Raw genomic sequence first — 13,358 nt, 5'->3', positions numbered from 1 at the left:
TAACAGTCTCCTGTCATGGCGGCTCCGGGTTCGGTCCTAGATAGCAGCGACTAACTATCTCCCTTCCAGGCCCTCCAGGACAGTCCTGTGTCCACCCAGTCTGCTGTCAAATGAGTATCAACGATCTTTGCCGAGCACAAAAGGCGGCCAGGACGATTGCGTCCACCTACCCCCTCCTAGCGTTACGGCGAAGGAATGCTGCAGTCTGCCTGCAGCCCTGCCATAGGCTTTGTCTTTTATACACCGAGGTGACAAAAGTCATGGGATACCTCCTAATATCGTGTCGGACCTCCTTTTGCCCGCAATAGTGCAGCGAATCGGCATGGCAAGGACTCAACAAGTCTCTGGACATCACCTGCAGAAATATTGAGCCATGTTGTCTCTATAGCCGTCCATACTTTCGAAAGTGTTGCCGTCGTAGGATTTTGTACACGAACTGACCTCTCGATTATGTACGTAAATATTAAATGGGATCCATATCAGGCGATCTGGGTGGCCAAATCATTCTCTCAAATTATCCAGAATGTTTTTCAAATCAACTGCAAACAACTGTGGCCCAGTGTCAAATTCCACCGTTGTTTGGGAATATGAAGTTCATGAATGAGTGCAAACGGTCTCCAAGTTGCCGAACATAACGATTTCCAGTTAATGAACGGTTCACTTGGCCCAGAATCCCCAGTCCATTGCATGTAAACAGAGCCCACTCCATTATGGAGCCACCAGCGACTAGCACAATGCCTTGTCGACAACTTGGGTCCTTGGCTTCGTGGAGACTGCGCCACACTCGAACCCTACCATCACCTCTCATCAACTGAAATCGGGACTCATCTGACCAAGCCACAGTTTTCCAGTAGTCTAAGGTCGAATCGATATGGTCGCGAGACCAGCAGAGGTGCTGTTGGCGATGTCGAGCTGTTAGCAAAGGCACTCGCATGTTCGTCTGCTGCCATAGCCCATTAACGCTACATTTCTCCGCACTGTCCTAACGGATACGTTCTCATACGTCCAACATTGATGTATGCGGTTATTTCAAGTATTGTTGCTCTAAGAATACTAAAGTCCGTAACGATTTCTTAGATGGAATGTCCCATGAGTCTAGTACAATTACCATTTCGCGTTCGAAGTCTGATGATTGCTGTCATGCAGCCATAATCACGTCGGGCAGCTTTTCACGTGAATCACCTGAGTAGAAATGACAGCTCCGCCAGTGTACTGTCATTTCATACTTTGTGTTCGTGATGCTACTTTCGTCTGTATATGTGCATATCGCTGTCCCCTGTTTTTTGTCACTTCAGAGTATATGTCTTACTGTAATAAAGCAATTTATTATCATTATATTAAAACATTTTATTTTTAATGTTAGTTTAATGTAATAAATTCGTAGGTACTGTGACATTGCGACATGTTTCTATTAATTTTTGTGCAGATATTTTTATATTGTCACGCAAACATAGAAGAAAGGAAGTAAATGTGGGAAATTGCTATCGGTTGGTGGGAAAATGCTCTACAGCACTTAGATGTGACTGCTTTACCAACAACGATTTTTAATTCTGGGTACAATTTAAAGGAACAGATATTATAATAACAGCAACAGTATATTCTACATCTTCATAATGCCCTCGTTTCAGATGCACTCAGCGTAATATAAGATACTGGCGGGTCTGACTCTCGTGGCATCAGGTGGTCACTTTCACATGACACAATAACGTCCAAATACTTCTTTGGTCAGCTAAGATATGACCGTGTTACCCGTATGCTAGGTGTATTGGATACCTATTGGGCGTTATGTTATTTCGATCCCTTTGTCTGTGTATGACATCAGTCTCTTACCACGTTCCCCTAGAAACAGGAAGCAGCGAACCGTATTGAAACTGAGTGAGGATATATAAATGACGATGTAACCCACAGAATGTTTTTGTTCTGTACAGCTATCCTTCTGCCTGTTACTTAAAAATAAACAGTATTAATAGTAAAACTGAAATTTTAAATCTTTAATTCTGGCTTTATTCGAAAATTTTTCATATGTAACTTAAAACAGAGGGACGTTGTAGTAGTAAAAATTTAAAAATACATATTTATCATATAGCGCTAGATAATGCAATTTCCTCAAAAGAAAAGAAAATTTAAAAAAAAAACGCAAAACCAAAACACGTCAAACATTGTTTCGATCCTTCTTCGAGCTTATATAAAAGAAGTTTGCGTCATCCGTAAATAGCATTCGCACTAACAGGAAACTCTTGTCTTTGATCGTGATGAAGAACATCCAGTTGAGTACAAAATAACAATAACAATTCTATAGACTTTTTTAAATTTGTATATTTACACTGTACTTTTATCGAAAGTAATTGCTTTGCTTACATAAGAGCTGTCAACTAACTTTTATTAGTTGCAAAATGCAAGTAATAACAATAATAACAGGAAACTCTTTCCTTTGATCGTGATGAAGAACGTTCAGTTGAGTACGAAATAACAATAACAATTCTATAGACGTTTTATATTTGTGTATATACGGTGTACTTGTATCAAAAGTAATTGCTTTGCTCACATATGAGCTATGAGCGAACTTTTATTACTTGCAAAATGCAATTGATATTTTGTAAGTATATAAAATATTCGGTGGACTAGCACTGTACGATATGCGGTTCTGTTTAAGACCAAAACAAACAAACAAAAAACGAAGAGAAGCCGTCGGTTCCTAGTTTCTCTGCCACAGACTCATTTTTGTTTCTTTCCCTACGAATGCTACCAATTCTTCCGCTAATCCAACCATTTACTACGTCATTTATATTTTGACCATGGCTGAACAGCAGCAACGGTTACAGAACGGCATGTGTAAAAGACAGCCAACAAGTTGCAGTAAATGATGGTTTTCAAATAATCTTTACCATGGTTTCGACGGACTTACGCCCGTCTTCTTCAGAAGGACAAACAAACTTCACATTAGCAACTGATTCAATAAAAGCTGTCTCCACATGTAGTTACGAACACGGTCTGTTAGTTTAAGTGATTGGTTTTACTGATATTACAATGTCCTCTGAGGCATTGTAGTGAGAAGGAAGCGACTCTACCTTACCTCTCTGGTTTCTGTATGAGTAACCTGGAGTCTTGCTGCTTCGGTAGTCCCTCGTCGCACAGTAGTAGCGCTCAGGCGCCAGGTTCAATGTAGGTTGTGATCCTGCTGAAGTGGAGTGTTTCGGGATGCAAGTTGTTAAATGTCAACAACGTTCTGTACGATACTCGTTTTAATAAAGAAAATACTTTGACACACACGTCACAGAATTTCCAATATGGCGGCTCTGGGCTACGCCGTTATATTCAACCCTTTACAACACATTAACACATTTCTCACTTTCCTCACGCGTGATATACGTTGCCCACGGCACGTGGCGCTCACTGATAACCAACCTTCACTTTATATCTTGTTTAACAGCTGGAATATTTACTCGCGACCGTTCTTTCAGAGCTGCTCCGGTTACTCGACCGTGAGTTTTGAGTGGCGCCTCGCTACTAACTCGCCCTGTCTTTCCTCAGCCAATAAGGACACTTCATTCGCCTCCTACATATTTCAGCCAATGGGCGTTCAGATCGGTATTGCTAGGCGGATCTGACGTCACGTTTGCGGACGTTGTGACGGAAGTTTGTCTAGGAACACTGTCTCAGACACTGTAAGATCCTACTCCCAAATAGTCGGACCTTGTCCCTGTTGTATCCACGGACCCAACCAACCACCTCGCGCACGCGCGCCCTGACCGTGACGTCGCTGGCCACAGTTTCAGGGCGTTACCGCCGACGGAAGAGGTCGCGCCATGGCTGAGCTCGGGTCCGCAGCGCCCTCTGACTTTTGCGTATAAGGAGGAGCGCTGGCCCCGAGATCGACAGTCTATTGTCGATTGTCTATTGCTAGCCTTTCGTGGAGTTTATAGCGGAGCCATTGCAGTGTGATATTTGCTATTGTATTCGACTAGGCTCAGTACACGGATTACTCTTGGATATTACTTGGACTTGTATTGGTGGTGCACGTTTCGTCAGAAATAAAGATCAGTAAGTTATCTCTTCTTTCTAGCTGGCGCAATACTTGTCATTAATTATTTTTCGGCCAACAGACATAGTTACATCCTGGTCACTACCCACGCTTTATACAATTTGTGGTGGCTGCCCCAAAAGTACCGCCGAGGACCTTGGGTTTGGGAGCCGTCACAAGAGTCCCTACTAAGGATGCACAACATTGCTTCCTATGATATTATGTATGTATGCATTACAATATGACAAGTTCTTGATTCTAGGGGCCTTAATTTTAACATAAGGACATACAGACAGTTGCCGATACATGTGATGTGGAGACAGCTTTTACTGAATGAATTGCTAATGTGAAGTTAGTTTGTCCTTCTGAAGGAGACGGGTTTAAATCCGTTGAAACCACGTAGAGTTTATTTGAAAACCACCATTTACTGCAGATGGTGGGCTGTCTTTTATACCTACTCTTAGTCATTTGTGTTCTGCACAAAGACTACTGAACCGTAGTTTTCGTGAAGCGGAACTCTATTTACACTACTGGCCATTAAAATTGCCACACCAAGAAGAAACGCAGATGATAAACGGGTATTCATTGGACAAATATATTATACTAGAACTGACATGTGATTACATTTTCACGTAATTTGGGTGTTTAGATCCTAAGAAATCAGTACCCAGAACAACCACCTCTGGCCGTAATAACGGCCTTGATACGCCTGGGCATTGAGTCAAACAGAGCTTGGATGGCGTGTACAGGTACAGCTGCCCATGCAGCTTCAACACGATACCACAGTTCATCAAGAGTAGTGACTGGCCTATAGTGACGAGCCAGTTGCTCGGCCACCATTGATCAGACGTTTTCAATTGGTGAGAGATCAGGAGAATGTGCTGACGAGGACAGCAGTCGAACATTTTCTGTATCTAAAAAGGCCCGTACAGGACCTGCAAGGCCGGAGTGGCCGTGCGGTTCTAGGCGCTACAGTCTGGAGCCGAGCGACCGCTCCGGTCGCAGGTTCGAATCCTGCCTCGGGCATGGATGTGTGTGATGTCCTTAGGTTAGTTAGGTTTAATTATTTCTAAGTTCTAGGCGACTGATGACCTCAGAAGTTAAGTCCCATAGTGCTCAGAGCCAGGACCTGCAACATGCGATCGTGCATTATCCTGCTGAAATGTAGTGTTTCGCAGATATCGAATGAAGGGTAGAGCCACGGGTCCTAACACATCTGAAACGCAACGTCCACTGTTCAAAGTGCCCTCAATGTGAACAAGAGGTGACCGAGACGTGTAATCAATGGCACCCCATACCATCATGCCGGGTGATACGCCAGTACGACGATGACGAATACACGCTTCCAATGTGCGTTCATCACGATGACGTCAAACACGGATGCGACCATCATGATGCTGTAAACAGAAACTGGATTCATCCGAAAAAATGACGTTTAGCCATTCGTGCACCCAGGTTCGTCTTTGAGTACACCATCGCAGGCGCTCCTGTATGTGATGCAGCGTCAAGGGTAACCGCAGCCACGGTCTCCGAGTTGATAGTCCATGCTGCTGCAAATGTCGTCGAACTGTTCGTGCAGATGGTTGTCGTCTTGGAAACGTCCCCATCTGTTGACTCAGGGATCGAAACGTGGCTGCACGATCCGGTACAGCCATGCGGATAAGATGCCTGTCATCTCGACTGCTAGATATACGAGGCCGTTGTGATCCAGCACGGCGTTCCGTATTACCCTCCTGACCCCGCCGATTCCATATTCTGCTAACAGTCATTGGATCTCAACCAACGCAATGTCGCGATACGATAAACCGCAATCGCGATAGGCTGCAATCCGACCTTTATCAAAGTCGGAAACGTGATGGTACGCATTTCTCCTCCTTACACGAGGCATCACAACAACGTTTCACCAGGCAACGCCGGTCAACCGCTGTTTGTGTATGAAAAATCGGTTGGAAACTTTCCTCACGTCAGCACGTTGTAGGTGTCGCCACCGGCGCCAACCTTGTGTGAATGCTCTGAAAAGCTAATCATTTGCGTATCACGGCATCGTCTTCCTGTCGGTTAAATTTCGCGTCTGTAGCACGTCATCTTCGTGGTGTAGCAGTTTTAAAGGCCAGTAGTGTACGTATTTTGTGGAGCGTAGCTGAGTATGCCTACTTGTAGTTTCGGGTGCATAGCTACGCCCAGGTGACTAAGCTGTACCCCGCGGACTGTAGGTGTGGCCGGTGGTGGTCGGTTGCAGGCGGATGGCGGCGCCCAGGTGACGGGGCGATGGGCGGCCGGGCGAGCCGGCGCCGGCGGTGTCGGCGCGCGCGGCAGCGGCTCGGGCAGGGGCGCGGGCACGGCCGCCGCCATGGTCACGCTGACTGAGCTGCTGCAGGGGCCCTCCACGCTGGACGCGCTCGCGCACGCCGCGCTCATCTTCACCGCCGGCGTCGCCATCATCGTCACCAACGTGCTCATCATCGCCACCTTCCTCAACCTGCGCGGTGAGTCCTCCACTTTCACATATATATATATATATATATATATATATATATATATATATATATATATATATATATATATATACTCCTGGAAATGGAAAAAAGAACACATTGACACCGGTGTGTCAGACCCACCATACTTGCTCCGGACACTGCGAGAGGGCTGTACAAGCAATGATCACACGCGCGGCACAGCGGACACACCAGGAACCGCGGTGTTGGCCGTCGAATGGCGCTAGCTGCGCAGCATTTGTGCACCGCCGCCGTCAGTGTCAGCCAGTTTGCCGAGGCATACGGAGCTCCATCGCAGTCTTTAACACTGGTAGCATGCCGCGACAGCGTGGACGTGAACCGTATGTGCAGTTGACGGACTTTGAGCGAGGGCGTATAGTGGGCATGCAGGAGGCCGGGTGGACGTACCGCCGAATTGCTCAACACGTGGGGCGTGAGGTCTCCACAGTACATCGATGTTGTCGCCAGTGGTCGGCGGAAGGTGCACGTGCCCGTCGACCTGGGACCGGACCGCAGCGACGCACGGATGCACGCCAAGACCGTAGGATCCTACGCAGTGCCGTAGGGGACCGCACCGCCACTTCCCAGCAAATTAGGGACACTGTTGCTCCTGGGGTATCGGCGAGGACCATTCGCAACCGTCTCCATGAAGCTGGGCTACGGTCCCGCACACCGTTAGGCCGTCTTCCGCTCACGCCCCAACATCGTGCAGCCCGCCTCCAGTGGTGTCGCGACAGGCGTGAATGGAGGGACGAATGGAGACGTGTCGTCTTCAGCGATGAGAATCGCTTCTGCCTTGGTGCCAATGATGGTCGTATGCGTGTTTGGCGCCGTGCAGGTGAGCGCCACAATCAGGACTGCATACGACCGAGGCACACAGGGCCAACACCCGGCATCATGGTGTGGGGAGCGATCTCCTACACTGGCCGTACACCACTGGTGATCGTCGAGGGGACACTGAATAGTGCACGGTACATCCAAACCGTCATCGAACCCATCGTTCTACCATTCCTAGACCGGCAAGGGAACTTGCTGTTCCAACAGGACAATGCACGTCCGCATGTATCCCGTGCCACCCAACGTGCTCTAGAAGGTGTAATTCAACTACCCTGGCCAGCAAGATCTCCGGATCTGTCCCCCATTGAGCATGTTTGGGACTGGATGAAGCGTCGTCTCACGCGGTCTGCACGTCCAGCACGAACGCTGGTCCAACTGAGGCGCCTGGTGGAAATGGCATGGCAAGCCGTTCCACAGGACTACATCCAGCATCTCTACCATCGTGTCCATGGGGGAATAGCAGCCTGCATTGCTGCGAAAGGTGGATATACACTGTACTAGTGCCGACATTGTGCATGCTCTGTTGCCTGTGTCTATGTGCCTGTGGTTCTGTCAGTGTGATCATGTGATGTATCTGACCCCAGGAATGTGTCAATAAAGTTTCCCCTTCCTGGGACAATGAATTCACGGTGTTCTTATTTCAATTTCCAGGAGTGTATATATATATATATATAAACTGAATGTCTCCAGACGTTAATCCCATCGATAATTTATGGGACATAATCGAGATATCAGTTTGCGCCCAAAATTCTGCACCAGTAACCCTAAAACAACTTTGGACCGATACAGAAGCAGCATGGCTCAATATTTCTGCAGCGGACTTCCAAAGACTTGTTGAGTCCTTGCCACGTCGAGCTGCTGCACTTCGCTGGGTAAAAGGAGGTTCGACACGATATTAGGAGGTATCCCATGAATTTTGTTATCTCGTTGTACAACTATAGTATTAAAAACTTTCACTGATTCATGTTTATATTGGAACATTATCTTTTTGTTTATCTAACATGGCCTAAAACAAGTGAACGACGCTACGTACAGTTACATACTTTCTTCCTGATTTGCTAATACTGTTGCTATTTTGCACTGTTCATCATTTTATGTCACAAGGGATATTGTTATTTCCATTTGATTGTTGCGTCATTGCAATAAGAAGTATGTGCTGTGTTGTGATGTGCGTACTTAAGATCTTCAGTACACACACCATCAGATTATTTGACTTGTCGCTCTAACGAAGTAGGCGAGTGTCAATAATATGTCCCGTGGTCTTATCGTGGCGTGTTTGTCTTCTGCCGTTAGGTCAGACTACAGAAATGCCACTTGCACGCTTAGAGTAGCAGATTGACGGTAACCAACTTTAAACAGAACTTGATTAATTTTCACACACATTTATTAAAAATAATAACAAGCATAAAAATTACTTAACTTGGTTCTGGATGCTATTTACAATTGACAATCTGAAGTTCCTTTGGTACTGCTACGTTAATCTTATTCTCACATATATCTCTGATACTAGAATGTAATTTTCACTCTACAGCGGAGTGTGCGCTGATATGAAACTTCCTGGCAGATTAAAACTGTGTGCCGGACCGAGACTCGAACTCGGAACCTTTGCTTTTCGCGGGCAATTGTTCTACCAACTGAGCTACCCAAGCACGACTCACGCCCCGTCCTCACAGCTTTACTTCTGCCAGTACCTCGTCTCCTACCTTCCAAACTTAACAGAAGCTCTCCTGCGAACCTGCAGAACTAGCACTCCTGAAAGAAAGGATAATGCGGAGACATGGCTTAGCCACAGCCAGGGGAATGTTTCTAGAATGAAATTTTCACTCTACTCAGGCACTCAGTTTTAATCTGCCAGGAAGTTTCATATCAGCGTACACTCCGCTGTAGAGTGAAAATTTCATTCTAGAAACATCCCCCAGGTTGTGGCTAAGCCATGTCTCCACATTATCCTTTCTTTCAGGAATGCTAGTTCTGCAGGTTCAGAGGAGAGCTTCTGTTAAGTTTGGAAGGTAGGAGAAGGTACTGGCAGAAGTAAAGCTGTGAGGACGGGGCGTGAGTTATGCTTGGGTAGCTCAGTTGGTAGAGCACGTGTAAGTGAAAGGCAAAGGTCCCGAGTTCGAGTCTCGGTCCGGCACACAGTTTTAATCTGCCAGGAAGTTTCATATCTCTGATACTTGCCAAAAGTGTCTATCCATTTATCATCATGGCTATGTACAGGAATATGGTAATCTTATTAGGCGCAGACTGAAACTTGACTATAGACTGGTACAGACAAATGTAGAACTCGCACAGACTGGTACAGACTAATGCAGACTGGTAATCGGAGGTCTGTACACTTGTTATAATACCTCGCTTGTTCGTGTATTACTGCGCGAGTGTGATCCGCGAGGAGAGAAGGTTCTACGTAAGCAGCAATCTCATTGGCTGCGTTACATATTAATACGCGGATCGGCGGAAGCAGAATTTGGTCCGTCTCTGTGGCAGCGCCATCTCGTAGTGCGGAGACGGCCAAGCGCTGTGCCTGCGCTGATGTGCTTAGCAGGGCGTGCTCTAGTGGGAAAGTTGTGTACACGCTGACCACGCGGAACTATGTACACAACACTGAACAAGATATTTCTCACCCCCATGAAACATCACTCTAAAGTCTAGTTTACACGATGACACTAGGTTTCACGCAACTGCTCTGCTGGTCACTGCGCATGCGCGCGGCGCGTTTGCGCAACTCGTTGGTTAAACGAAACGCTTTCGGCGTGTCCCAGCTTTGGCGACACTAGTTGCATGAGTTTTGAGGTTATGTGTGTTCGTAGAGTGTAGATAAATTGAAATATGAAGTGGGGAGCGGAGAATAATGTTCGCTTTTTAGATATCTATGCTTCTATGCTTTGCGTAGGTGTTTGTGGGATTTCAGTGATGCTGATTGCAAAAATAAGCAACATATTGCTGTCGCTGAGACCGTCATGTACGATCATAACATAGATGGTTTGACAATATCGGAGCTGCAGGGCAAAATTTATTGAGTTAGGAGCACATATACAACTGAATTTTAAAAAAATACAAAAAAGTGTAATTCTCACCAACTGCGACACAATCGCGTGTACAAACAGTGATCCTATACTGTAAAATGCTTTTTTATTCCAGTCTCTGATCACAAATGAATTCTTTGGATGATGACCGGTTTCAGTCTGTAATGACCATCTTCAGATCTTTCCTGAAGATGGTCATTACAGACTGAAACCGGTCATCATCTAAAGAATTCATTTGTGATCAGAGACTGGAATAAAAAAGCATTTTATGTGTAATTTTAGTTATGGCAATGCTCTCGTCTACAAGACTTTGTTAAGGAATATTGTTGACAATTTAGAACGCCATACAAATTCAAGAAGCTGCATTTTCCATTAGATATTCATCTATTTAAAACGTCGCTGCAGTGCTCCCCATTCACATATGTTAGATCTGTACAGTGGCAATATTTCAAAATTCTATCTTCAAGAGAGTAGCTTGCAAACCATTCTTTTCTTAATGCGGCCTGTTTCGAATAATTATTGCTGTTAATGTTAATAATTATTACTGTTAATAATTATTGGTGTTATTGAAAAAGTATCATCACCAACTAAAACCGCATCTTATAGCATGCCGAGTGTTCTCGATTGTAATGCATGCAGTGTGATATGTAATTTCAGTTCTGGCGACAGTGCTTCATGCATTACAATATCTTTATTCCTTATCGCGTAATTAACTCTATTTAGAAGAAACGGTAACAAATGGTTCAAAGGGCTCTGAGCACTATGAGACTTAACTGCTGTGGTCATCAGTCCCCTATAACTTAGAACTACTTAAACCTGAGTAACCTAAGGACATCACACACAGCCATTCCCGAGGCAGGATTCGAACCTGCGACCGTAGCGGTCGCGCGGTTCCAGACTGTAGCGCCTAGAACCGCTCGACCACTCCGGTCGGAAAAAACACTAACAGTTCTGGTGACATTCTAAGACAATTAAAAGAACTTCTTCGATATACCGTTATAAATTATTTCAGCAAGGATGCTGAGCAACCGAGCTGATGTCTTTTCTTCATCCAGTCAAGAATCGAAACACGTTTCTTAATGTTTTATTATACAGCGATTCCACGCAACAATCTTTAACTCCATAGCAACTCGTGCAACTTGCAGCTGCTAAAACTTTCATTTCAGAGACGACTCATTAACCCACAAAACGACGAAACTGAAGTGTACACTGGTTTCGCCCTGCCTACAGTCAAATATGAAACCATTTGCGTGGAACTCGTTCCACGCAACGAATGGCGCAACCCAATGTCGTCGTGTAAACTAGGCTTAATACACAGCCTCTTGCCTTAATAGTGGCTTCACTTGTACAGATTGCTTCAGGTATGCCGTATCTTGGTGAAGACATTCATTAGATTAGATTAAAAAGTTGGGACTTCTCTGAAACAACAGAGTGAGACATTCTTCATTTCGCGGCTGTATGCAGGACGATTCAGTTGCCCCTACCTATGGGTTTTACGCAACCCGCAACGGCCTCAAAAACCACACGCTAGATTTTCATATTCTTTAGCTCGCTATTCACAAACTACTAGTGCTACAGAAAAAATAAACAGGATCCTTTTGTAGGATATGTAATGTAGTTATTTTGTACTGGGCTACGTTTTTGCTAGAAGCCATAGTTTTCGAATTATTCAAGAAAAATGTGCAAAGTGACTGTCAAACGCGTTTTTCTTCAATAGCTCAGAAATCGTGGCCTCCAGTGAAAACGTATTCCAGACAAAATTTACTCCGTCCGAACAGGCCTTGGAAGGCCCAATGGTACTGACCAGCCGCCGTGTCATCCTCAGCCCACACGAGTCACTAGATGCAGATATGGAGGGGAATGTGGTCAGCACACCGCTCTCCCGGCCGTATGTCAGACCGGAGCCGCCACTTCTCAATCAAGTAGCTCCTCAATTTTCCTCACAAGGGCTGAGTGCACCCCGTTTGCCAACAGCACTCGGCAGACCGGATGGTGTCCCATCCAAGAGCTAGCCCAGCCCAACTTCGGTGATCTGACGGGAACCGGTGTTACCACTGTGGCAAGGCCGTTGGCAGACAAAATTTAACTGCATTAAATTTCCTACAAAAAAAGTCCCATTCATCTATTCTGCAATACTAATAGCCTGTGCTTAGGAAGCGTAGGAAGCTAGATAATATGGAATTCACGCACATGGTTTTTGAAAAGGTTGCAGGTTGCATAAAATCGATAGGTAGGCGCAGCTAAGTCACGCTGTATATATCTGATAAAAGAGAAATACCGACGTAAGCAACATAAAGGTATTGAAATAATTCAGAGGTGACAAGGGAAAATTTGTGCCAGTCAGGGACTAGAACCCAAATTTCCTACTTTACAAAAGGTGCCGCCTTAACTGCTTTGAATATTTGGGCATACTTTCCGTCCAACCCCAATACTTAATTTCTCTTTCATAGTGTGTGTATACGGCTGCGAAATCATGAATGTGTGGTGTCTGTTCTTTTGGAGACACCTGGAAGCACATATTTAATAGTAATATATATACACCTTGACGGCATTTCATGATATGTCAGAACCCTAGGTCTGATCTCTTCCGGGAATCACGTTAAATACTGCAAGCAATGAGATAGGTGGACAGCGGGGCGCTACAGATGTTGTTTGCGAAAAGTTTTAAATTTGGGGCGCACGTGGACCATGTTCGTATAGCCAGAGAGGTTAAGGCAACTGCTGACATAAAGTGGGAATTTCAGGTTCGAATCCCGATATGGCACATATTTTCACTTGTCCCCATTAACTTATCTCAATGTCCTCACACGGCTGACGTCGATAGTTCTCTTTCATCATGTAAAAAGGTTTAAACTAGTGGACGTAGAAGTTTCACGTAAGATTGCCCTGACGGAAGATGCCCACTTACTGCCTCAGTAGTGACCCAAAAAACAATATCATGGCTTAATCTGACTGCTCTTCAGGAATAACACGGTACAGATA

The 13,358-nt window shown here is 45.4% G+C and overlaps 1 protein-coding gene across 1 annotated transcript in view; it reads left to right on the top strand.

The window, feature by feature from the left end:
- The first annotated feature begins 6,371 nt into the window (after positions 1–6,371).
- The window catches only part of LOC126260564 (G-protein coupled receptor 52-like), a 395,280-nt gene continuing 388,293 nt past the window's right edge, over positions 6,372–13,358 (top strand). The window contains exon 1 of the mRNA XM_049957898.1: positions 6,372–6,507. Coding sequence (XP_049813855.1) covers positions 6,372–6,507 — 136 coding nt within the window. The remainder of the gene's footprint in view (positions 6,508–13,358) is intronic.

The sequence above is a fragment of the Schistocerca nitens genome, chromosome 5 (assembly GCF_023898315.1).
Source record: "Schistocerca nitens isolate TAMUIC-IGC-003100 chromosome 5, iqSchNite1.1, whole genome shotgun sequence".
NCBI classification, from domain to species: Eukaryota; Metazoa; Arthropoda; class Insecta; order Orthoptera; family Acrididae; genus Schistocerca; species Schistocerca nitens.
This window is presented reverse-complemented; position numbering and strand designations above follow the sequence as displayed.